General features: G+C 45.3%; 2 protein-coding genes across 2 annotated transcripts in view; both read left to right on the top strand.

Moving 5' to 3' along the window:
- The window catches only part of CACNG4 (calcium voltage-gated channel auxiliary subunit gamma 4), a 43,801-nt gene extending 36,620 nt beyond the window's left edge, over positions 1 to 7,181 (top strand). The window contains exons 3-4 of the mRNA XM_074889372.1: positions 1,842 to 1,982; positions 2,821 to 7,181. Coding sequence (XP_074745473.1) covers positions 1,842 to 1,982; positions 2,821 to 3,359 — 680 coding nt within the window. The 3' untranslated portion in view covers positions 3,360 to 7,181. The remainder of the gene's footprint in view (positions 1 to 1,841; positions 1,983 to 2,820) is intronic.
- Positions 7,182 to 11,735: 4,554 nt separating this feature from the next.
- Positions 11,736 to 22,019, top strand: CACNG1 (calcium voltage-gated channel auxiliary subunit gamma 1). Its single transcript, XM_074889021.1, has 4 exons — positions 11,736 to 12,051; positions 18,035 to 18,109; positions 20,152 to 20,289; positions 21,044 to 22,019. The coding sequence occupies exons 1-4, from the start codon at positions 11,817 to 11,819 to the stop codon at positions 21,268 to 21,270; spliced, it is 675 nt and encodes a 224-aa protein (XP_074745122.1). The 5' UTR covers positions 11,736 to 11,816; the 3' UTR covers positions 21,271 to 22,019.
- The last annotated feature ends 4,137 nt before the right edge of the window (positions 22,020 to 26,156 follow it).

The raw sequence follows: 26,156 nt of genomic DNA, 5'->3' as shown, positions 1-26,156 counted from the left end.
TGATTTGGGGTGCCTTCATGTCCTGCAGCACAGAGACTGATATTGAATCTTTTTCTAATTGACTCTAAAAACTGACCCCAAAGTCAAAGCACTGTTACTTCATACCACACACGTGGGGATACACCCAGGACAACAGAACAGGCTCACACCACTCAGAGGGCTTTGATTAGAGACCTTACACCCTCATGACTTGGATTTGCCAATTATTGCAAGACGCTGTCTGAATAGTAATGCATCCGACTGAATTGGGTTTAGATCCGGTTAGAAAATGCCCCGTCTGTAAAGGACACGTGCAGCGACATTGCTGGTTTTAGTAGGAGACGTACTTTTCTCGCTGTTGCAGATCGATACAGGCATAAGCTTCCCAGGCAGGGACTGTCTATTTTGTTTTATGTCTGCACCATCCTAATGAGGGCTGGGCCCATGGCTGGGGCTCCCCGGGGGCTCTGCAGCGCACACAAAAGCAGTGCTGTTAATAAAGGCCCACTCCTGTCCCTCTTACAGTCAGTGGAAGTTTTGCCACCAGTTACCAGGGGAATCGTTAGGAAGCAATTCACTAAATTGGGAACACCACGGCCATCAAAAGTAAAATGAGAAAGCATCAGCTGTAACATCTGGCCGTCTCTCCTCGGGAAACGGGCACCGCTCGCTGTGCGTGTCAGCCAGGAAGATGGCACCCAGGAGGGACCGCGTCGCTAATGGCACCGCATCAGCAGACTGGGCCAGATGGCGGTTTTCTCCCCTCCGTGCACTCAGCCCGGGGTGCCCGTGTCCTCCCCATGTGCTGTGGGGTTTGACCCCTCTGTGACAGCAGCCTCTGAGCCCCACTCGCCTTGGGCATCCCTCACACCCCGGCACCCACTCATGCTGCCAGGACTCCCCTCCACGCCTTTGCCTTTCCACGGTCCCCAGCTTTGGGGCAATCCTGTATTCAGCACCTTATCTCTGCTTCTTCAAAGTAATCCTCTCTCTGTAACAATATAACTCAGTTCCTTGCTCTTCCTTTCAGGAACACCTACCAGGTTTTACCCCTTTGGTTTTTACAATACAGACATCTCTCTACTTGTGCTTGTTTATTTTTTCTCAGCCCTTTTGTTCCCTCCCTGCCGCTTCCCTTTCTCTTGCTGCTTAGTCTTGTAGTGACCCGACTTTGAAAGCTAGCTTGAAGTGGTGTTTTAATTTTTTTTTCAGGGATTTTATAGCCCAAGCTGGTGAATGGACTGAAGCATACAGAATTTTAAATGACTCTACTTAGCTGTCAGGAACCTAAACACAAACATCTGAGACACACTTGTTAAAATTTCTTCCTTAGAAATCGGAAAGGTTTCAATGTTCTTAATATTCAACAAAAGAAAAAGGGGTTATTAGCTGTGCTCGCTGGCAACACAAATGCTGCAGACTTCAAGAGCTGTAATTTGCTCGCCTTGCTCGTGTATCAAGGAACGGATCCGTCGGCTCAAGCCATCCCCAAACATTGTAGGGTTCATAGCCAGCTCATGAATTTTTCACTGCCGCTCCCTGCATGGTGATGGGTCTTACTGTCACTTACCTTATGCTTTGCCAGAAATGTTCTGTATGCGGTGGCATCGGATAATGGCGATAATGCTGGACTTTCTAGGAGAAAACTCAAGAGATTTCAGCTGCTCAGTTGAGAGTGTCTGTGCCACACTGACCACCTACCCATGGCCTCAGCTCCCCAAAACGTGCCCAGAAATGCAGAATCGGTGATAATGCCAGCAAAAGCCAGGCGTTTTGAGACTTTATAATCTCCAGACTTGCACCCAAGGAGGCATCTGAAATGATTACTGTCTGTCTTGGTTTTCTGTCTATCTCCCCTCCAGGCATTGTCCGTGCCTCCAGTGTGTTCCCTATCCTAAGCACAATATTGCTGTTGCTGGGAGGACTCTGTGTCGGAGCAGGAAGGATTTACAACAGCAAAAACAACATTATTCTCAGTGCTGGGATTCTCTTTGTTGCAGCAGGTATGTTCTCCTTAAATTGAGTCCTTAAGAAATGCTGCCTTTTTAAACTGAAAAGGACTGTGGAGAAGCTTGTTGACAGTTCTCTCCCTGTACCCCTTTTCCTAGATTGAGGGCACTAGCAACATCACAGTAGGCAAATTTCTTAAGACAAAAATGTGGTTTTGAAGCTCTACAGTAAGTATATTCTAGAAAAGCATCTAGTTTTCCTGAAAAAAGGAAGCTAAAGTCAGTAACAAGCAGGTTTTAGACTATTTAAAATTTATTCAACATTAGATGAATCGGGCATCTCTTACATCCAGGGCCTCTTTCTTCTCTTTTATAACATGGCAGAAAAAATTCACCTATGATAGGTGAGCCCATTTTTCACACTAGAAACATCCGAGAGAGTCAGCCACATTGTTAATAGCTTTCCCTGAAGCTCGGATTAAGCATGCTGCATTTAGATGAAAATTCAGCAAGGTGGAAGAGAACTTATCTTGATCAAGGTGAACAGCCATAGCCCTGAGTTCAAAATGTATTTTTATTATTATTCTGAATGTTATAATCCCAGTAAAAATATTAGCAAGCTCCCATATACTACTTCTTTCCCACTGTGGCAATGAAGAGATGGGAACAAGTTCTGTTGAATATTTTGAAATCCGTGCGAGCATATGTGACCCAGATGTGGATCTCTTCTTTGTTTTTCAAGAATAAATGAAATCTTGAGATAAATAAAAGCATAAATAAATGTAACAAAATTTCCTGGTCTTAATCTTTGAACCATTCAGGTCCAGAAAGTAACATGGCTTGACTTTTATCTTCCCAGCCACACCACTGATTTATGTTTTTCTCTCTCTAGGACTAAGTAATATCATAGGGATCATTGTCTACATATCAAGCAATGCAGGTGACCCCAGTGACAAGCGAGATGAGGACAAAAAGAACCATTACAACTATGGTTGGTCTTTTTATTTTGGAGCCTTGTCTTTTATTGTGGCTGAAACCATAGGTGTTCTGGCTGTGAACATTTATATTGAGAAGAACAAAGAGCTGAGGTTTAAGACCAAGAGGGAATTCCTTAAGACTTCTTCCAGTTCTCCTTATGCCAGGATGCCAAGTTATAGGTACAGGAGACGGAGGTCCAGATCCAGTTCTCGATCTACAGAGCCTTCTCCATCTAGAGACATTTCTCCGGTTGGCATGAAGATAGCAAGCACCATTCCCATGAATGAAATTTCCATGTACACTCTTTCCAGAGAGCCTTTGAAGGTTACAACAGCTGCCAGCTACAACGCAGACCAAGAAGCCAGTTTTCTGCAGGTTCACAACTTCCTTCAGAAGGAATTTAAGGAAGGACTCCATGTCAACATGGTCAATAGGAGAACGACGCCTGTTTGAAGTACCTTCCTTCCTTGCGCTTTTTGAAGAAATATTGAAACAGAATGGATCTGTCATGAAAGAGAAGGAGCGATGTTAAAATACCCTCTCACCTCTTTAATTGTGGCATGTGTTGAGGTAGCAAGTGGAGATCCTCTGGACCAACATAAAGATATTACACACTCGTAGCTTCTTTTGAAGCTATTAGGAGTTTGTTTCTTTCAGTTCTTGGTGTCACGAGATGAAGGCAGTTCATGTTCTTGCACTTTTGTAGTGTGTACAAAGTCTTGGAGAAACTGCAAAGGACTTGCCACCAGTGTGTTTTAAAGGATTACAGAAAAATTGTTGTACGACTTTTTTTTCTAATATTGAGATCCCTTAATACAAACTTGCAAATATAATTTATAACCAAGCCCAAGGATGAATACGAACTACTCATCAAGTGAGCCACTTTCCTTTGACACAGCATAAGCTTTGCCTCTTTCAAAAAAAAAAAAAAAAAAAAGAAAAAAGAAAAAAGAAAATATTTTTGAAGGCAACACTTTCTAAAACTGACCTGTGCTACTGAAACCGTAGAGCACCCGCATACTGAGCATTACAGACTCCCTGATGGGGTGGTAAGGGGGGTCTCCCATTTCTGGGTGTAAGGTGTCCCTCGGGGCAATGCAGGTGGGGGACAAGAGGGTGGGTGTATCTTGAAACACCTAGAAAGGGAAGGATTAAAGTAGGTGGGACTTGAGCATATTTGCAAATATCATTTCTTGCCTAACATTTAGAAAACTTGAATTCTCATTTCGACTAGCCCTAGTGCCTGATCCGGCAAGGTGCTGAGTGCTGTCTGTCAGGAGCCCCTATAGACTACTTATAGCAAGAGCGAGAAGCAGAGCTGAGCCGGGGTGGCCCGCGCAGGCGAAGCTGCCAGTTCCCTGCGACTGCATTCCTGTTTTCCTTACTGCTTCACAAGTGCAACACTAACGCTACTGGAAACTAAGATATCTAAGCAATGTGCATAAGAAAATGAGAAGCTAATACATTTGGACTAGCAAAACTTCCTGCAGCAATGGGAAATGAGTGTTAACAGAATGGATGACAACTTTGTATTTTTTAAAATAGAACAAAAATAATCACCGTTTATGAGATATTTATTAAACTCTTTTTATTATGAATAAGTGCCGCATGGTGCAAGGTATAGTTGCTTTTAGATGGAAATGATGGTTCGACCTAATTTAATTTATTTTGTAATGATGAATCTACTTACGTGCAAAGAGCCCACAGAAAACTCTATGCATCACCTAAGGGAGGAACTAATTTGCACCCTTTGCTTCTGTATGTTTCTAAAAAAGTCTGAAATATTTTTTTCTTTTAAATCCTCGCTTTCATTTTTTACACTTAGGCTTGGAATCTTAAAGCTCAAGGGCCTGACTCAAAGGTAATTTAATTTAATAGTATTCATGTTGATTTTAGTGCCCACTCAACCAAGCCATATGAGAATGAGGTGCCCAATTCCCCTTGGATGAATTAGGTGCAGTGAGAGAGGAGCATCTAATTCCTGTAGATTCCTTTGAATATACCCGTCATCTTTGCCCAGAAAATCTTTGCTACCAGAAGACTAGAGAAGTGGTGACAAGAAAAAAAAATCATGATTTAGAAAGCTTGGCTCACTGTTTGTGGGAGATCTTGGCCAAACTGTTAAAAACCTCTTTCGTCTTAGTTTGTCCTGCGATGGCCACGGCGTCAGTGACTCGGTGGTGTTTTGGATATGAGGCTTTCAACTAGTGGAACCAAGTCCTCCAGGAAAATCTCGGAGGAGCTGCCTTAACATCCCAAGAACCAAGTGAACCCCCTCTCCCCGCCAGGTAAACCCTGCTTAAGCCTCTCTCCTTGCAAGAACCAAGACACAGTTCTTAATTTTAAGTGGAAATCTTCCCCTAGTTGCTGTTAAGCTCTGCCTAGCCCTCAGCCTGACAGAGCGACATCATTATTTTGGCAGACGTGGGTTGGAGCCTTCATCCCTGCTTATTTAGAGTTTCCATTCAGGTTAAAACTCTGCTGGGATCCTTTTTCAAACCTCTGAACTCTGAGAGCTAAAGCAAATGGAGCGATGGGAACGATTTAAAAGTAGAAAATGTTGTGCTACTTTCTGTATCAACACACTATGGAGAAAGGTATTACACAAGCTTTTTAAAAAAATTCAAACAGAGGCAGACAAGAAAACTTTTTTACCTACTTTTCGGCTAGGACAACATAAAAGAGTTCTAAAATTATTAAAGTTCTTGATGAAAGGTTTTTTTTACAAGAATCTTTATGCTTTCAAACAATAAATTATTTCCTACTTTTTGAGACTTCGTAATATTAAAATACTTTGATTAGCTATGATAGAAGTAGAAGTTTGCAATGAAAAAAAAACCTTCTGTCTCATTAGTGTGTCATACTAAGTGCTAATTAATTTACATCTAATTATAGTCGATGTATTTTTCAAGTGCAATTTCCCAGAACTATTTGTTTCCCACTGTGTTAATAAACTAATAGTTAGAAATAAGTCCTCATCCGTGTTTACTGTAATTAAGAATAAAACCATTCCCTTTAAAACCAGGAGTTAGTTAGATATAGGCTGTTTTTCTAAACTCATGTACATTGAACTGGAAGTTGACAGTGTGAGGTTTGCTTTGCACGTTGGTTTTGTTCCTTTAATCGTCATTCTCCAGTGTTTAAAACCAACCATCTGACTCCTGCCAAAGTCCAAGGCTTTTCTACAGCCTGGGTCAGACCTGCAGAGGCATGTGGAGTATTTTGACACCACATCGGCAAAAAAAAAAAGTCTTGCTGAGCATTTTGGGATGTTCCTCTTTGCCAGAGCCTCCTCCCCCAGAGCAGGGCTGGTTTCAGCAGCCCTCCGAGCATGACTCCCTGCTTCGGTCCAGGCCAGAGCATCTGCCTCTTCTCCAGCAGGCACCTTTGGAAAATGGAGCTGGAGCAGGGAAATATTCATGGGATGCTCTTGAATATGGGGCCTGGACAGGGAACCAAGACACGGGGAGGTAGCGGGGACCAGAGCTTTTGTGCTGTGGGAGAATGGGGGCTGTGATTTAAAACTCATGGTCTAGGTCAAATTGCAGCACAGTAATTTGTTCAACCAAAGCCAAAAAAATGTTGTTTCATTTGACAATTCCAGTAAAAAAAAAAAATCCTCCAAAAGCAGTCTTCTCCTGTGGGAAAATTTGATTCTGACAAAACTGAAAAATTTGGAGCATTCCTGCCCGTGAACAGTGTGTGGCTCCATGGCTGATCTATCTGAACAGAATTAGATTGTGCTCGGACTTTGAAACGACTCAGTGTTAGGTACAAAAAAAAGATCATCTGTTCTTCCACATCTTTCTGGTTTCCCTGGACAGCATCGAACACAAATTAGGCCACATTTCTCAAGAAGGCCTGCAGATATCATCATTATATCATTAACAACAATTGGTCTTTTGGTATTATCCTATAACATACTGTAACAACAGACCTAAAAAAAAAATGCTATTGGATCAGATTCGGCTTTCCAAGAAACAAAGTTTCAGGTATATTGTCAGCTCTCTTTTCCTAGTTTCTCATACACAATAGGAGTAAAAGAAGAAATCACTTCATATGCCCATACATCTAACAATAAACTATTTTTATATTTCCTTTTCTTTCTGTATGGATCACATATCCGCAAGGGCTAATATATCACGTCCCTTGAGGTTACATTTCTGTCTGCAGTTCTAAAGTGTTATTTCCACTGTGCTTCAGTTCTACTGGTATAATCACAACCATGTATAATGTACTTAATCCTTACTTTTTAAATAAACCATTTTAAATGTATTCATTTTTGTGTGGAGAAAGGTATATAGATTTTTCACTTCCAAATTCTCTGAGCTGAGATTTCTGTGTTTATTTTTTCACTTTTCTACCTATTTTGATTGCCACTGGGAATGCTACTGGAAGCCAATATATCAGAGGAGAAAAAACTATTCTTGTGGTCCAGTCCCACAGACCACAAAATCTCTGACATAAGCTATCTTCACAATATTTCCAGTCATTTGGGTTGGAAACTAAGAAAAACCTTCTAGTTTCCAGCTTAAACTTGGCCCACATGAAGTGCACTGGTTTCAGCACCCAGTTTGAGACTGGTATGGTGGCCAGCGGCATTGCAAATCACCATCAAGAAAAATAAGCCAGTGTCTTCTGAAGTGCTAGCTCTGAGCCTGTACTTTGCCTTCACCTTTTGAGGTTTCACATGAATTCACTTGCGAGCATCCTCCTCTCCCTGATCTTGTCCATTTTGCCTGAAGAACACTTGACCCTGCGTGCTGAAGCTCCACGAAAGCCTTGCTCTGATCACCACCATAAAATCCCAGCAGTAGGAGCAGCACCAAACACAGGTCAGCAGTTCAGCAGCCTCTCACCACTCCCAGACGTCCCAAATCATCCCTGTGTGAGAGACAATACTTCTTCTTCAAATACGTCTTTTAACTTTACCTTCCCAGTTCCCAAGTCTCCAGATTGTCTTTAAAGATGAAGACTGCCTGCGTATCTCTATCTGCCTGCCTCTCCCCGTACATATGATCAATTGGCACGTCTGGAGGGAGGCAGGGCATTCATCTTTTCAAATGCCTCCGACACCCCGTAGTGAAACCATTTAAAGCTCAAGCCCAAAGCTGGTTCCCTTGAAATAAAATAAATAACGGCTCTTCCCACATTGCCGAGCAAGTCTGTGGGTAAATAGTGACCCCAAGAGCTCTGGCTGCCCTGCTGTGAACAGGGATGTATCAAAAAGTGATGTTGTTTGAGGGGGAAGCAAAGACGGAGTCCTTAAGGCTTAAGAAAGTGGAAAAAGAGTCCAGCGAGGAGGATGTGGCATTTCCTTGGAATAAGAAAACTAACAAACATGGGAGGTGCCAAAAATAAAAGGGAATGAAGAGTGACCTGCACCTGTCTGCAAAACAGCTCGTCTTACAGCCACTGCTGCCCTGCTCCACCAGAGCTAAAGGGATCGCTTACCGAAACGGCCCACCCGGCGCGGCGGTCGGTATTTTAAGGGAACGAAGCTGCGGATCAGACGTGCGGGCAGCCGCGGGGATGCCAGCCCTGCCTGCACACCGTGGGGCTGGGGCCGTCAGAGGCTGGGCTGTGTCTGGCGGTGCAGGATCGTATCTGCTTCTTCATGCCCCAGCCCATGGGAGTCTATTAAAAAAATTTAAAAAAAAAAAAACAACCAAAACACACACACACATTTTGCTCTTGCCTTCAGCGACTTTACCCCCAGAATCGGGAGCTTTTGGAGGGTGCCACTGGCAATACTCCCGGGTATCAGCTATGCAGAGCTGACCACGGTCACGGTGCCCACACCAGGGCAATGCAGGCTCTGGGGCTCGAATATTGCCAAGGAGCTCCCGTTTGAAGAAAGCTGTTTGCTGAAAATGCATTTGAGCTGAGAGCAGACCAGGCACAATCTCCTCCGCTCTGGGTTATTCTCACCTGGGAAGGGTCTTCTGCAGGACATCCTTCTGCAAGAAGGGAATCACAGAATTTGGTTAATCTGGTTGTGGTGAATACTGAGGCTGGTCTGGAAGAAAAACAGAAAAAAGTGCAAGTTCTAGGGAGCAGAGCCAAGCCAGTGCCTCTGCTAGGGAAAAAATAATGCAATAGTTGATCTTGAGACATCTCCTTCAGCATTTTCTCCAGTAGAGAAACATAATTGTGTCTCTTGCTCACTGCTGCTAAAGTGCAACTAATTACAACCCTCCCTGCTTCCCAACGGGTCCTCATTAATAGCCTGTTTATATTTCATGTGATATTGATTTTTAAGTGTGAATACTTGCCAGCTGACCCAGGGAGACTGCAGGAACCATTCCTAGAGGATTAGGTATCATGGTCTTCTGGATGTGCAGAAAACTTTTGGGGTTTCTCTTAGCCCTTTGCTCCCCCAGAAGTAATTTTTGCTTCTGCAGTTTGCCAGATGCCCGTCTGACCCACGAAGCTCACCAGCCCCCCAGGGAGGGCAACTTCACCTCCATGCGGGACAAGAGGTTCCCAGGCTGGGGACAGAGGTTCAGCCCATGGGCAGAGGAGCCTTTTGGCTCTTGCCATGGCCATTGCAGGGGCCACAAGCCACGATCACCAAATACCTACCAACGGCCCCCAAAACACACAGAGCCTGTGCCGGGAGGAGGAGGCAGCAGTGCCCTTGCGATGCAGCTACATCAGCTCATGTAACAAACCCACAGAGCTCATGCGGAGCAATAACCCCACAAAACAGTTTCTTTCCCATGGACCGGTGGCTCTAGGTCACTTTTTTTGGCCTGGGGACAATGTTTCATCTCAACTGCAGTAATGTGGGGTTTCAGTCTCCAGGGAAGTCGCTGCCTCTCCTGTTAAAGCTCATTGTGTCTCCTTCACACTCTCAGCTCCACTCTGCAGGGGATGGAAGGATGAATTTTTCCCTTCCGATTTCACTTGTTTCCTAGATATTATTAGGAAACTCAAAACAAAACCAAACCCTGAGGAACTTATCCAGATCAGAGTACCTAAACGAGAACAAAAAGTCTGATTCTTGCCAAGGCTGGAAGAGACACAAAGAACAACACCAACAAAAAAATTAATGAGTTCCCACCCCTGCAGTCCTTGTAGGTTGTAATTAGTCTAAAGCATGATCATTAGCACTTGCTTCCTCAGCAACCAGAACCTTTCTTTGTGCCCACATTTGTAAACACTCGTTCACTTTCTTGCACTCAACCTGCGAAGGACCTGTGGAGTTCGTAGCATCAAGGAAGTGAAGTTGGGATGCAGTTCCTAAGATCGACTGATGTCTAGTGAACTTTAACAACAGACTACTTCAAAAGAAAAGGCATTAAATTTTTAATGCATTCTTTTTCTGGTTTAAAGTCCATTTCCTTTAGGATTTTCCACTTTTATGAGAACTTTTGGTTCTGGTTTAAATATAAACCTCTAGTATTTCTCCCAGCCCCAACCCAGCATATCACAGTACTACACAGGGCTCTGAGCATCTTCCTACAGATGTGCCCGTGGTCTCTGGTCCCTGCCTTGCCCCATGTCCCCAGCAACATCCCCAGTCCCCTTCTCCAGTTTTGCACCACGTACCTTCTCTCCTTCCTATGACTCCCACCGCCCCAGCAGAACATCAGATGCCCATACCAGGTTCAGATATGTCACCCTGCTCCTCGGGTGTGTCTAAGCTGGCCCAGTCACATATCAAGCAGTGTAATGTTAACCCCTTTAAGTCATATTTCAATTACAGTTATTTTGAATCCATTTTTTTTAACTTATTCTTTATATTCTCTCCCTTTCCCACACTCCCCTTTCACCTTAACTCCTTGCTTCAAATTGTCCTCATTAACTTGAGCTGACACCTCTGCACCTTTATTTTGACATCAAATTGGTGTGTTCATAAAAACAGGACTGGAGTAGCTTTGACATTATCTTGACACGATAACATGATATTTGCAGCTTTCCACTGACATATTTTAACCATTCCTTTGACATTCAGTACTGTTGTCCTCCTCAGTTTGACATTGCAATTGTAATGTCATCTCCATAGTGGCCTCTGCATTGACATTATCATCAAATTAGCTTTACGATCAGCTGAAATATCAAAGGGAAGGAGAGAGGTTGGCCCCAGCCCCTGCAGTCTGGGTTCAGGGAGACAGAAGTCACTTGTGGAAGAAGGAAAGGGTGTGCCAGGTGAACGCTGGAGTTACTGTATGCATTGAGGCAAGCCTGGATGGTGGGAAAACAAGCAAGCACTCGAGAGGTTTTGCATAAGAAACAATAGGCAAAAGGCACAAAAGAAACCCAAAAAATAGAAAAAACAAGGCTACTCAGAATAATCCAGGTTAATTAAAAAATATTCATCATAAAAATAAACAATAAAATAAATAAGCTAGCTTATTTTGCCACTTTACGCCGCAGTGCCTGGCTCTGGAGGGACATCCAGCTCTGCACTCCTTGCAGAGGCTGCCGCGAGCTGAAGGCACGGGTGTGCAGTTTGTGGGTGCAGGGGCTATTAAACTATTTAGGATCAGACCGAACTCAGGCCCAACATTATTATAAACACATATATTTTTATAACCCCTCTGAAAAGTTAATCATCCTATTAATGCCTATTTCTGGGCACGCCGCAAGTCAAGAGATTACAGCCTTTGGACGGCAGCTGTAGCGACTCAGAGCGAGCGCCCACCCAGTCGGCTCGTGGGAATCCAAAACAAACCCAGCGGGACGGGGCAGAAAGCTGAGCTCTGCTGGGCGCTGCTCTCATTCCGTGCATTAATAGCCTCCTCGCCACGCCGGCTGACACAGCCCAGCAGCTGTCTGCGGCCGCCCCGCTCTCCCCATCGGCGCGGGACGGCTGACATTTGCGAACGCTCAGATGCGCCAGGATTTTGGGAGACCTCGTGAATCACCCGCCGCGCTCCGCCGGGAGCACCGGTCCGGAGCGGGATGGACGAGAGCAAACCCCTGAAGGTCCGGCTGACGTTCTCCGTGATCCTGGTTGGCGTCTCGCTCCTGTTTGCAGCCGTAGTGACTGACCACTGGGCCGTGCTGAGCCCCAAAGTGGAGAACGCCACCTGCGAAGCGGCTCATTTTGGGCTATGGCGACTCTGTACAAAGCGGATTTTTATGCAAGAGAAAGGTCCCAAAGAGAAGGGCTGTGGGCCAATAAGCCTGCCAGGAGGTAGGTGACCACCCACCAATGCACGGGAGAAAGCACCAGGCGGCCACACCAGGCTTTGCTTAGGAGGTTGCAGGACATGGCAGAAGGAAAATAGGGTCTGTGTTGCTGTGGCATGGGGCTGCATGGGGCTGTTTTCATGCTGGTCTGCAAACACACCTCGTTTTCATCCCTCTTGCTGTACATGTGTGCTGTGCTGCCTTGCACGTCTGTTTGTGACCATATTTGAGTCTCCTGTGCAACAACGACAGTGGCGGGGGGAAGGGGAGGAGGATCAGGCACGGTGGAAATCACAGAGTGAAGTTGGGATGGAGGAAATTTTGCTGACGTCAACCATGGGTCCCACAGCACCCAGGCACACTGACAGCAGCAGGCAAGAAAGAGGATTTATGGGTCCACCATACATAGCTGGATCTTTAGGATTTCCAGATCCATATAGCTACGAAGGAACAGCCTGTTCCTGGTGAGCATTAGGTTATCTCCAAGCTACTTCAATAACAACTGTTCCTCAGGGTAGGGAGGAAGAGGTGCCTGCAGTAGGTCTTGCCAATTTCCAAAAAAAAGGCATAAACTGAGTTTGAAGCAATTTCTCATTGACTTACTGAGCCTCTTCACCTCCCGGCGGAGGCAGCCGGGTCCCACACACGTCTCCACTACGGGTTTCTCCAGCGCAATCGATAGGGGGGGCAGCGGGGGAGCGGGCACGGCTGCTTTCCGGGAAGACCGTTACATTCCCGTGGTAAAAGGAGCTCATTATGTTTTTGCTGATCGCAAAGTCAGCAACATTCACGCCGTATGCACTAATACACTCCCTCCGTGACTGAGCTACGCTGCCTTTTTAGAAGGCTCATAGGGTACTGGATGCTTTCCAGAACAGAAATAACAGGATTGCCTTCATGTTAGACTCACTGCTTGAAATGAAATATATGTTAACACATATTTGAAAATTTCCTGTGAAAAAATCTTACTGCCTGGGCTTATCGTATACTCCCTGTATTACTGCAATTCTTTATCTCTTTGGCCAAATTACATGTTCTGAGGAGAGGAGCTCAGCCACAGCGTTCGGATCTGCCTCTAACCAAATTTGGGAGTGTGTCATCTGTATGCTTAATGTCTCTCACAAAGGTACTTACGTGCCTAGAGACATATTCCTCACTGTACGGCTTTCCTCGCACACAGAGGAAAACTCCTACAAAAGGAAAAACAATAGAAATTGGTGGATAAACTCCAAAATTGCACAACTGCGGGGTAAATATAAAACTCATAAATATCCAGCTGTCTGCAAAAAGCAGATTCACAGGCAGGGCAGCACGAAAGCAGCTACTATCTTTGACAGACATCAGCATGTGCTTGCACAGGCATTGAGTCACGTCCCAGCGCTGCTGTTCTGCTGGGCGCAGCGAATAACCGGGTGATGATGGAGGAGCTGAGCCACCCACCCCACCCCGGATGTGGTTTTCCAGTTTTTTTAAGATATTTGGGAATTTGGATGACATTCTGCATCGTGATCAGCATCTGAGGTTTCAAGGGGCGAAATTCACACCTCAATTATAATATAAATATTTGAATCCCCGTTTTACTCACACAGGGAACACAGCGTGGGGTGGAGGGGGGAAGCACAGCCCGTGTGTATCCGGGCTGCTAAATGATGCTGCGTCCGCATGGCTTGCATTAGATTTCACACTTCTGGGAAGAGATGTCGGCAGGGAAACACCGGGGTTGTGAGAACTGCAGCAGTCAAGAAAATGTGAATGAACAAACGTGCAGTAAAAGAGCAGATGTGGGCACTGGTTTTCCTGAAAATCATGAGACATAACCAGACATTACTGCCAGGGCTGGAAAAGAAACATAAGAATTTATCACTGCATTAATAACCATTTACCAGTCACTCCCTGCAGAGGAAATGGATGGCACGATTAACATTATTTACTAGGTTTTGAGCTCAGCACAGTGTGCAAAATGGGGAGGAAGACTTGGCTCGCAGTCCACAAAGCAGGGCTGTGATTTAGGCAGAGCTTTAAAATTTTACAGCGCTCTTCCGAGGATCTTGACAAATTGGAAAGGGTTCAGCATCCTGCTGTAAGAAATAAAAAGATCAGGGAGATGGCTGTTAAAACCAGGCAGATTCAGATTAGTACTGAGACATTTTTAACTGTGGTCAGTGGGCACCAGGGCAGTTTACTACCAGCTGTAAACTGAGTTACTGCCAGTAACTCCAGCGTAGGTGTTGTCCTACAAAGCGGGCTGTTGTGCGCCTGCACGCTGGGCAGCAGCAGCGGGGATGCTCTCGAGCCTGCGTGTGCTGCCAGCAGGTTAAATAGGTCCTTGTAAATATGGGAACCTGCGTTCAGGCAACTGGAGAGGAAAAGTGCTCGAGCAAATGGCTTATCAGCAGGGCTGTCTCATTCCCTGCGTCCGTACGAGAGACTCACTCTGCAAGACTGGTATGAAATTAAACTATTTGGAGATACCATCTCCAAAACTCAGTGTGTGTCAAAGGCCTTCTCCTGGCTTGTTGGCCAGGTCAGAGCCCAAGGTCTGGCCCCCTCCACCGCTCAGCCCTTACCTTAACACCTCCTCTCATCACAGCAGCAGGTCCTGTCTCCCAGATTTAACACAAGTGAAAACCCCACATTAAAAGCCAGGTTTTTCTAACCATCCAGCCTGCCACAAAACCCCACCTGCTAGTGTCCATCTCAGATACAAGAGCAAGGTGGGCTCCAGACCCTCCCCAGCCTGTCACTCCAATGCTCATGGGTGACAGCTCCACCTGAACCTCTGCATGGCCCAAACTTCTCGTGGCCCATCTGCCCTTTCTTCCCCCATGGATCTCCATATTGCAGACCCCCAAGTTTCAACCACAGCTCAATGTGTTTGAATTTTGACTGTGCCCCATGGCTGCGTAGCTGCCGTCCAGCCCCATGGCGGTGAGCAGCAGGGGAGTTTGGCTCTGCACAAATAGAAGAAACATGAATTGGCCAATTTGCCCCCAACACAGTGGTCATCCAGGAATGATGGATCTGAAGGGAGGGGACCAGGAGGGCTGTAAGGGTGGGTGACCTGGGAGAGGGATGACGCTGTGTGATAAACCACATGTTACAACCCTGAAGTTCGTGCAAGCCTTAATGACCACAGAGCCTCTGGACTGTCCCCATCTGCACACTGAGGTGGCCTCGTGGCAGAAATAATGCAATTAGGGGTGAAGAGAAACAAAGATTGCCACACAGTTTTCATCCATTATAAAACCCATTTTAAATTCTATCCATTACATAAATGTGGTGTGACACAAATGGGCTTTTCTCTTATTCATGATGGCACCACAGAGGCATTGAAGTGCCTCAGATCTCTTGAATAACAGGGAGCCTTGTTGAAACAGATATTCCTAGCTCAGCAGAGCACCGAAGCATCTTTAAACTGAAAACAAACAACACCTCCAAAAACACCTCCCCTAGAACTAACCCCCTTTTGTGATAATCCCAGTTATCGTACCTTGGCAAAGATTTGCTATAAGCCACAAGACACAGAGGCAGCTCCTTTTCCTGCAGACAAGTCCATCTCTAAAAGAAGGGTTTGTGTGCTCCCCCACTCTGATGAGCCTTCATGGACTGGAGGGTGGACTGGGCTGGTTTGGTTCACTTGCAGTGCACACAAAGCTGTGCTGTGTCCCCCATCACACCACATCTGGATGGCTTCACCTTGGGCTTTGTACAGTCAACACGCCTGGGGACTCCTTTGAGTTCAGGCTATTCAGAGAATTAATTAAAAGCCAAACCAAACAAGCCAAATAAAGTGTCCCAGTCTCATCCCATCTCCCTCCCCTTTAGCCCAGGAGCGAAAGGATCCCCAAACTGGGATCACAAGACATGATGATGCTCAGCCTCAGCCACCACTCAGTTGCTGGCAGAGGCACACAACTTCTGCTCTGGGGCTCAAAATTTGTCATTTCAGTCATAGAGGTCTGAGTTCAAATATGTTTCCTCCAGTCATTTGCAAGGATAATAAAGAACAGGTCAGGAGATGCCAGAGCTGAACACTAACCTAGTCTCCAGCAAGCAGAAGCTGCAGATGAAATAAAAGTCAGCTTATAAAATTAAGTAGATAAGAGCGTCTCGAAGGAATCTTCCACTAACGGGCCCAAACCCGCTGCTTTACAATTGCCTATCTCCTGGGAGAGAGAAAATAAATCCTCCTTAAATCAGTAACTCCAACACCTCCCATTTACGTGACAGAAAAAAAACACACAAGAACCAACAGGTAACATACAGTACCCTGGTATTTTCTTGCCACTAGAAATTAATGCTGTAAATAAACACTGAAATGCACTCTGTGCCCCCAGGCAGAAACCCACAGCGCATCCTGCATGATCCTGCACCCGGGACCCAGCTCAGGCTTTACCCTACGACCTGCCCTGGAGCAGCTTGCCCCAGCCTGGGTGCCCAAGAGGACCAGTATCTCCTGGAAACTGGTGCTAACTATGCACAAGAGATGCTGGTGTTAACCAAGTGGCCCCTTGCCGCAGGCAGTGCCTGTACTTCGTGCAATCTTGGCACGATCTCCGGGTCTGATGGGAGTCCAACCCCGGGTGCAGGAGGGGTGCTGGGGCAGGCGCTGAGCGTGTCCTCTCCAGCCCGGCTCAGCAGAATAGCGCAATCAGAGCTGGCGCTGCTCAACGCCTCTCTGCGATTGCACCCTTCCAGCCAAATTCCTGGCGAGCAACTGTTCTCCCAGCTCCACGCCCCTTCAAACCTTCAATTAAATCAGTTATAAATAGCGAGAACACCCTCCACCCTAACCCTGCTGCTGCCAAAGCTTCGAGTCAGCAGGTCCTCACCAGATCCTTCCCCATCCCGCTGGGACACTGAGGCTGAAAGCCTCCTGTGCATCTCCTGACAGCAATGACGTTGCTTCACTGGCTGACTCTCACTAGGCTGAGTATGAAACAATACCGTGGCTATTGGGAGACCCATCTACCAACTTCCCTCCTCCCAGTATCACCCTGCCCCACGATCTTGATCCCTGTTCACTTCACACTCTGTAAATACCCCATATACCTGGCAGCATGCTCATGTTAAGTCCAGATAGAAGAACTTCATAAAGTTTCCACTATCTAACTCTGCTATCTTATCAAATTAACTTAATAGACTGCTCTGATGGGAGTGAACTTTGGTAAAGACAGGTTGCATGGGAGCCTCTTTGCCCTTGACTTGTATGTCTTTGATTGGTCTTCCCCTCCCTGGACAACTGTTTGCGGCTTCAGAAAGCTTTTGTATTTTTTTACTGACAGCCAAAACAAAGCCCTTAGTGTCCCTATTGTAGTAAACCACCGTGTGCTTTGCTGCATTGCAGCAGCCTCATCTCTGGGACCCCTGTAGCGTGGTGACATCCCCCACCCATGCAGCAAAACACCCTGGGCTGCTCCCCCCTGCCAGCCACTGCCGCACAGGGGTCTACGAGCTGGAGGAGGGAAAAGCCAGGAGGGAGAAGGTGGGTGAGGACACTCCATCCTCCCTTTTTGGAGTCCAAGCTCATCGCAGAAGTGCTGACCCTCCTGTGGCCGATGGGGTGATGCCACTAAAGAGCGGGTTGGCAGTGGCGAGGGGAGGTGAGCTGAGATGCCAGCTCAGCTGCAGGCACGGCAGGTCTCATCACCAGGAAATACAGCTGAGAGGCAGAAACATGTGATGGCCAAAGGCAGAACAAGAAAAATTATCTGTAATTCATATTTTAAGTAGATGAGCAATCAGTGTGCAAAGCTCTCGGAGGGGACTTCAGCCTTGTCCATGCTGGAGTGGATGACCTGGCGTGCATGTGCCACTCATCTGCTCCAGAATAAAACACATCCAACTCCAATTTCTCAGTATCACCAAGGGTAGGGAACCTTAAAAACATTGCAAATTTGATACATCAATAAAAAGCAAATTCATTTTTCCTACATTTTATCAGCGATTTCCAAGCACACAAAATTAAATTTCCTTTTCTCTTTCAGAACACAACTGCTCCTACTTCAGGCACTTCACACCAGGACAGAGCTCGAAGATATTTGAAGTAACCACCCAGAAAGGTAAGAATGATCCTGAAAAACACTTTCCTGAGGTGCACACAAGATATAAGGTAAAGGGGTCCCCAAAATGAGGGCTCAACCCTGGTTCTGCTGAAAGCAGTAGAGGAATTTCTATCAGATACCATCAGCTGGGAACAATGTGAAAAATGTGAAAAACACTCTTAAGTGTGATTTTACTTAGAGTTGTCCCACAAATATATAACAATGTCAATACACATGAAAACCGCAAAAAGTCTTTTCAGCATAAAAACGACTTTACAATGTTGGCACTACTGGCGACAGTCTGAGCCTTTGCCATCAAAGGAAGAAGACATTAATAAAATCTAAATGAATAAATCATGCCCCAAGCAGAGTCTTGACCCTGAAAAGAAGTACAAAGACTTTGTGAAGACCATTAGGAATTCTATGCTTCATATTGATTTTATATGAAAGTCATGTCAAAACCAGAGCAAACAATGGAAGGAAGGAACAGAGATCCCACAAAGACACTCACAGTCAGAGTTTACAGAGCATGGATTTGGAAAACAGTCTTTCACTTTTCTAATAAGTCGCTGATAAAGCCAAATATTTTTAGCGCTCATCTAATATGCTCCTCTCTTTTTTTTCTCGCCCTCTCATTGAGGACAAATTCCTTTCTAGTTTGCCACACAACACATTTTGCTATGGAGTAAATAAGCTGATGATTACATTACACATATGAAACAATCTGCTTTGCTTCCCTTGGAAATGATAATGGTGGAAAACCCTGCACACAGGTTTTCTAAAAATGCAGTTTAAGACAGGAAAGACTGGGAATTTTAAGTGGATGGAAGAGCATATATCTGAGCTACCTGCTTTTGCTCATTTATATACTTTCAGATCCAGCCATATGATCTTAAAAATGCACCCAATGCCTTCTTAGTCCTTTCAGAAAAATATCAGGAGAAACTTCTTTTCTTTGAAGTAAAAGAAAAAGCTTAAGCCCCAGCAAAAGATTTTACATCAAAACAAACTCTTTCAGGCAGTTGTAGCACATAGTAAAGAGAAACATTAAGGAAATTATAATAAAACAGTGGTATGAAAAGCAATGAGAACAAAGAGTGATCTGCTGCTCCCTTTTGCAGAAATAGCTACAATTCGATGGGAGTTTAATTAGTAACAGGCAAAAAAATTCTTCATGATTTTGCCTGGGAGATATTTTTTTTTTAATGGCTTGAAAGGCAAATATCATCAGGCACTGTGATGTTCATGCATGGCTACATGTGTTAAATATTAAACTAATCTAAAAAAGAATGCAATATGTAAATGAAGGCCTGAATTATTCAGTTAGAAATTCTTCCCCTCCATTCAGGCACTGAAGTGTGCTTCAGCTGGGAAAAGTGTCCAGTGCACAACTTAGCTGGCTTAGCAAAAACCAGGACATTGGTTTAATGCTATGCCCCGAAGAATCTGGGTTTTCACAGAGCTGGAAATCACTGTCTTAAAGGGGAAAAAAAAAAAAGGTGCTATGCAAACACTTCACCTCTGGCCTCCTGCCTGCTTTGCCTGCTCAGGTTTTGAGCCCTCTGGAGCACGCAGCCATCCTTCTGGATTGGTACAACATGGGCACCTTGCACAGGGGCCTTGTCAGGGCTCTTCGTTACAGCCATGGAATAAATATAGCATAGAGCTGGCTATTTACTTTGAGAGTAGAGTGTGGAGGAAGAAATGAGAGCGTGGAGCCCAGTAAGGCTTCAACAATAACATCAATACAGCAGAGCTAAAACGAGTCCAGCCCAGAGCTTCATCAGACCAGTACAGGTACCATTTGCTTGTTCAGTAAGTGTGCAGAAGTGTTTCCCCCTCCTACTCTGTTTTTAAATCCTTCACGTTCAAAAGATACGTGGCCAGTACTCGCTCCTGCTTTTATTTGAGGAAAATAATCAATTCACCAGAGCCACCTCTCCACAGCAGTAGGAGGATACATATTTTTCAGAGTGACCTACTGCAAAGTGACAACAGCTGATGGGAGCATGCTCAAAATTTGCATACATTTGCTTTTTTTTTGGTGTTTGCTTTGGCAGAATACAGCATTTCAGCTGCAGCCATTGCCATCTTCAGTGTTGGCTTTGCAATCATCGGAACAATCTGCGTCCTCCTATCCTTCAGGAAGAAGAGGGACTATCTGCTGAAGCCAGCATCCATGTTCTACACCTTTGCAGGTAGGAGGCTCAGCACTCACATACTTGCACTCAATTCATAGGACAACGTAAAGAAACTTAGATGGATCCTGGGAGAATGGAGACACTTCTAAAAATGCCCTGAAAGGGGCATTTTCTTCCTAGCCATGGTCAGGCTACAAGTCCCTGTGCGGTGTTCCAGCTGAAGAGCTCTGAAAATGTGCTGCTCAGCAAGCACCACCCAGCAGGTTGTCTGTATTTTCTCCAACTACCTCTAAAAGGGGCATTTCTAGCATATTCAGTGCCAGCCTCAATCTAAACCAGGGATATACACTATACTATCTCATTTATTAAGACTCATACCAAAGAAACAGCTGATCCAGGCCCAAAATACACAGCTGTCTCCCAAAAACATGAAGACTGTATTTTCACACGAGCCATACTTTGACATGACACAATAGCTGAAAGACAGATGTGCAAATTGTCACCTCAGTAAAAACCTTACTCAACCTTTGGAAAAGCTCCCTAGGGAATGCAATTATTCCTCCACCACTTTGAGTTTCCCATCCAAGTCTGTCTAAAAGATCACACTCAACAAGTCATCAGCTGACTTGGATGGCCTGGGTTATAGCAGAGCTAAGCAGTTGCAAGCGTTGGTTCCTTCAAACATTGAAGTCAGTGACTCACCTGTGAATCTCACTGCAATTCCTGTATGCAAAAAGACAGATGAGGTGGTTAATTAAGGATGAAAAATTGACAGCTGGTTATTCAACCCACTGCTCCTATCTTCCTTCAGGTCTCTGCATCATCATCTCTGTTGAAGTCATGAGACAATCTGTGAAAAGGATGATCGACAGCAAGGAGACAGCCTGGACTGAGTACAGCTACTCCTGGTCCTTCGCCTGTGCCTGCGCCTCCTTCGTCCTGCTCTTCATCTGTGGCATCACCCTCCTCCTGATCGCGCTGCCTCGCTTCCCCCAGAACCCCTGGGAGACCTGCATGGATGCAGAACCGGAGCACTGATGTCCCCAGCACCCAGGAAAAAATCCAGAAAGTGTTCTGAAAAGATTGGTATTTTTCAAAAAGTCTGGGTCTCACTATACAACGTGCAGTCCATTAATGAAGTCATTACTGAACCAAGGCACGTTCAATTGTAATTATTGCTTTGTTTCCTCTTATTTTTTTTTTTTTTTTTTTTTTTTTAAGAAAGCAGAAAGAGCATTCAGCACCAGTGTGGGCTGTGGGTGTAGGGGACTGCTCTGTGACAATTTGGGGGTGCCCTGTGCTGATACAGTTGAGGGAGAATCTTTGTGTAAGGCAGCTTATACCACAGAGAAGACAGCTTTCTTAGGGAGATGTTTGGTGTAGATCCATGGGGGATATTGGGCTTTTACACCTCACTTGGTCAGAGAGATACAATGAGAAATTCTAGCTCTGTGGGGAGTTTGTTCCCCCATTCATGTCGTACTCCTCTATCTCCCTAAAAAGGGTTATCTTACCCCTCTGGAATAAGGAGGAGATACTTATGCTAGTCTATTAAACTGTTAAAAACAAACAAACAACCCACAACAAAGAAAAAAAACCCCTTTGCATAGCATTGGGATAAAAATTTCTCCTACAAATTTACACTGTGCAGTTCCATTCTTTCTGATTAAGCACAAGAAACCCACAAGATACAGCTTTTGTTCTGCTTAAACTTTGATGGAAAAGTGAAGAAGTACTGAACGTTAAGAGTGGTATTTTCCTTTAATAAAAAGCATAATCTTCTAGTAGCATGACTTTCTGGAAAATGATTTTGATGCATGAATCACTTGGCCCATCAAATTCTGCTAGGTCCAGAATGACAGTGTAATTCTGGATGGTATTTGCTGTATGGAACTCTCATTTGTTCCTCATGAATGGGCTTTTCAAGAACACCAGGCTTTGCTCGCTGCATACGTACATAAAACTACATTTTAGGAAAAATCCTTCAAGGTAACTGCCAAGAAGGAAAGGACTTAAACTGTAACACCCAGGAGAGTCAGCCCCAAAAAACACTACAAAAGTGCATCGCTGCTTATGCACGCTTGAAGAAATGTCATCCCAAGGCATCGCTGATGGGGACGCTGCGGGGGCTGGTTGCATTGCGGAGACCCCGCAGTGCTCTGCCGCGGCCACCTGCGGCACTGGGGGGGCTGGGGGTCCCCCAGGCCCATGTGCTCACCTGGCCCCTCCGGCCAAGCCCTCTGCACTATCAGTTTCCCAGCACCAAGAGGTGGGTGTCTAATATTTTTTTAATTTTTTTATAGTTCAATTTTTAGCACCTGCTCAGCATTTTCTCCCCCAGTAGGAAAAAAGTATGTTTTACATCACAGGTTTTCACCTGATAATTTCAAAAACAGGAGAAAAGGAAACTGAAATGTCCTTCCCTCTACGCTTAGCTGTCCCCAATTCTAAAGTAAAACAGAATTTGGAACAGAAAATTTCTGATCAATTTGAAGAGATCTGAAATCGTGACGTGTTCAAGCATTTCAAGAAAAGACCCGGCAATTTTGTGCTGGTACGAGAGGCTGCCCACGGCCCTGCTGGCGGCCAGACCCTGTCCGGGCATGCTGAGCTCCAGCAGCCCCCAGCCAGACTCAGGCATGTCTCTGTCTTCCCATCAGAGAGCAGCAGCGAGAACAGAAACCTTTTGTGAAGTTGCATTAATATTTTTCAAGCTCTTTGAAGTTGAAAAGCACTACAAATAACACATATATTATAAAGTTTTGGGATAAAGCATTCATTGGTGCTCAGATCTGAGTATGAGCTGGGGAACTCTGCCTGTCTCTCATCGTGAGAGACAACTGCAAGCCTTCAAGTTGTCACTGAACCACTCTGAAACGCTAAATGGTTTTGAAATCTTATTTTTGGGTACAGAGCTGACACTCTTAATTTGCATTTTTATTGTTCGGGAAAACAAGAGGCTAGTTTCTAGGGAGATCCTTTACATGTGACAACAGAAAGCAAAGTAGTTGTGTGACCCCTGTGGTGGCTGTCCCCAGGTTGGGATATTCAGACACAATGCAGATTAATCTAAGCAAAGCAGCTGACAAGGACAAAGGCAGTCCCAGCTCAGCCATCATCATCAAAATAACCTCACCTTGGACATGCAACGCATTGAGATAAGTGAGGTTTGGGGATGTGGGTCTAAGTTCACTGCCCCATGTGGACCAGTGGCATGTCCTGTGCCCCCGGGAAGCCCTTCGTCCACACCATTTCTGAAGCACCATCCCTCTCTTGCAATGCTTCTTCTGGGACAAAATCATTTCTAGGTGGCTCCTTACCCTGATGGGCCAACTTGCTGCCCAGCCAAGGAGCTGCTTACTCCCCTTCATGATATTCAAGAGGAAGACGTACATATTTCAGATAAACACATCCTGGAAGATCTTATCCATTTCACGCGCACTCCCGTTTGTGTCAGGGCTGAACCGCTTCACCCAAGCCCTAGTGAGGTCAATGCAAAGATTCCCAGTGAGTGCTGGGGTTTGGCCTGCATCCAGAGGTTTTACAGCCACTCTGGGCTCACCTTACTCATGAGGCAGAGAAAACACACAGCTCGTGGTAGCAAGACCTTACACCCACAGACAGCAACTCAGGCAGCTGAGCTGCATAGCTCCTAAAGCTCTTAAACTGGCTGAGCTTTATTTTCTGTCTGCTTTAAGTTGAGGCTTTTTGATCATTCCCTACTTCGCATGGCCCCTGCAAGACTGAGAAGCATGCGGATGACTTCATTTTCTTTTTCCAGATATTAAGAAATGCTGATGAGGGACCCATCCATTAAATTGGTCATTGGTATTCACAGTGGGAACAGCACTGCTCCTACAGCAGGTTTGTTCTGCCATATCGAAATCTCTCTGCCAGGGAGCCGATAATGTGTTTTGAGAGAGTTAACAAAAGTAATTGGCCTTCATAAAGGAAAAAGAATATAATGTTGGGGGGGAGCTGCTACCAGTTTCAGTTTTCATTCTCACAGCTGAGCAAATAGCAGGGAACAGCCACCAAAACTTCAGGAATGTAGCATGAAGACATGAAAGAAACGTTCTCACTGGTAGGGAGTCAGAATGAAACAGGGATGGGAACCTGGCTGCTACACAGCCAACAGGAGCACACGTGGATTTGGGTCAGGGCCAGAGAACCGAGTTGGAAACATGCACCAGAGAGCATAAGAGGCAAATTAATGACCAATGTGCGAATTAATTCACAGAACATGTAACTACCACCAGCCACCACGAAATCCTGAGCGTTGGTCCTGCCACTGCCAGACCCATGGACACCTTTGATTACGGGTCCCCTGGGCATGTGCCATTTGCCACTCTGTAAACCAACATTGGTGCCCATCCCCTCCTCAGGGCACCGCACGTGACACGCTATTGTGAGATACCAGGTGTTAAATCACAGAGTCAGTGCAACAGAAGACGTGAAGTTTTGTGTTTATGTAAGAGTAAGATCTGCTGTTAGGCACAAGGCGTGGAGAGAATCTGCTTCTCTTATTTTTAAATGCTGTGTTGTGTGAACTTAATGTGCAGAAAAGGTGCCAGACTAACAACCCTGAAGAACAAAATTGCCTGTTTAGCAAGCAGCTAGCTGAGCTCTCAGAACAACATTTATCTGCAAAGAGGTACCACAGCAGTAACAACCCAGCCCCAGCCAGGCCGGGGACAAAGAGCTTGCCCCAGCCTCGCAGGTCAGATGGAGCACAGAGGGGCATGTGCAGTGAAGGTTTCATTCAGAAATCTTGGTACAAAATCCTACTTTTCTGTCTATCCATGCCTGAAAAGGGCCAGCACGTGCATGATGCTCAGGTGTTTGACCACCCTGGCATGTGGTTTACAAAGGAACAGGTATACTTACTTATTTACTTTTTTTTTTTTCACTGATCCCTTTCCACTGTGTCACTTCCTTGTGGCCATCACCCCTTCTTTCTCTCCTTACTTTGACAGTTGTGTCAATGATTTCCAGAAAGTCCCAAAGATCTGAAAGTTTCCCCCCCCCTGCAATGCAATCCTTGGCCCCGCTGCAGAGAGACACTTTCTCTCCTGGGCTTGACAGCTCTTGAGGGATACACCCAATAAAGAGGTCATCAACATCGAGACACGGCTGTTTGCAGCGCTGCATCCTGCCAGCCCCAGGAGATTAACACTGAGCCCTTGGGCTCCATCCAGTGCGCTGCAGCTGGACATTTGCATGCCAGGAACCTGACCAATGTGCAGAAATGGTTTATAGAATAAACCTGTTTAAAGTTCATTTAAAATAAGCATCCACTTTCCATGGAGGGACAGCATCCTTTTGAATGTTGTATTACTTTTATAACTTAAACACTGGTCTGCTCTGTACCATAAACAACACACACCACTATAGGACCTGTTTTAAACGCATCCATTTAAATTGTTTCCCCTTTCCATTATCACCAAGGGGCAAGAAAAGAGCATCACGTCTTTGCTTTGACTGAAGTAGAGGATGAGATTGTTCTTGCTTTGTCATACTTGATCGATGTTCTGGCTCTACTGAAGCTATTGAACATAAATTCAAGCTATACAGACATCACATATGCACACTCTGCATCTAGACAGACCATGAACTGCTCCTCTGCTTTCTACAGAGAAATGCAGAGAAGGGAATGAACTCCAATTTCTGGCCTACTTTCTTTCTAAAAGAACCAGTAGCACAAGTCTGGTTTGGCAGGGCTGCACCCCAGGGCGCTGGTTCAGTTTTGTGCCCACTATCACTGGTCTCACTGGGAGCAGCGCAATGGCTTTACAGTTGGTCTTGTGAAAAGATTTGCCCTTCAGGAGGGAGCAAGTCTTATGGAAAATGGACTGACAACATCTTCTATCTAGTCTTAGATAATTCAGATCACAGAGCATTTTCTGTAATTTATCAGAAGCATC

Source organism: Strix uralensis, chromosome 19, assembly GCF_047716275.1.
Source record: "Strix uralensis isolate ZFMK-TIS-50842 chromosome 19, bStrUra1, whole genome shotgun sequence".
In the NCBI taxonomy this organism is placed as follows: Eukaryota; Metazoa; Chordata; class Aves; order Strigiformes; family Strigidae; genus Strix; species Strix uralensis.
Note: the sequence above shows the minus strand (reverse complement) of the source record. Positions and strands in the feature narration are given on the sequence as shown.

Excerpts from the sequence above, each read along its gene's own strand:
- CACNG1 (XM_074889021.1), top strand. The coding sequence starts at position 11,817 with ATGGACGAGAGCAAACCCCTGAAGGTCCGGCTGACGTTCTCCGTGATC. Across the intron at positions 12,052-18,034 it reads GCCAATAAGCCTGCCAGGAG|AACACAACTGCTCCTACTTC; the intron begins GTAGGTGACCAC and ends TTTCTCTTTCAG. Across the intron at positions 18,110-20,151 it reads TGAAGTAACCACCCAGAAAG|AATACAGCATTTCAGCTGCA; the intron begins GTAAGAATGATC and ends TTGCTTTGGCAG.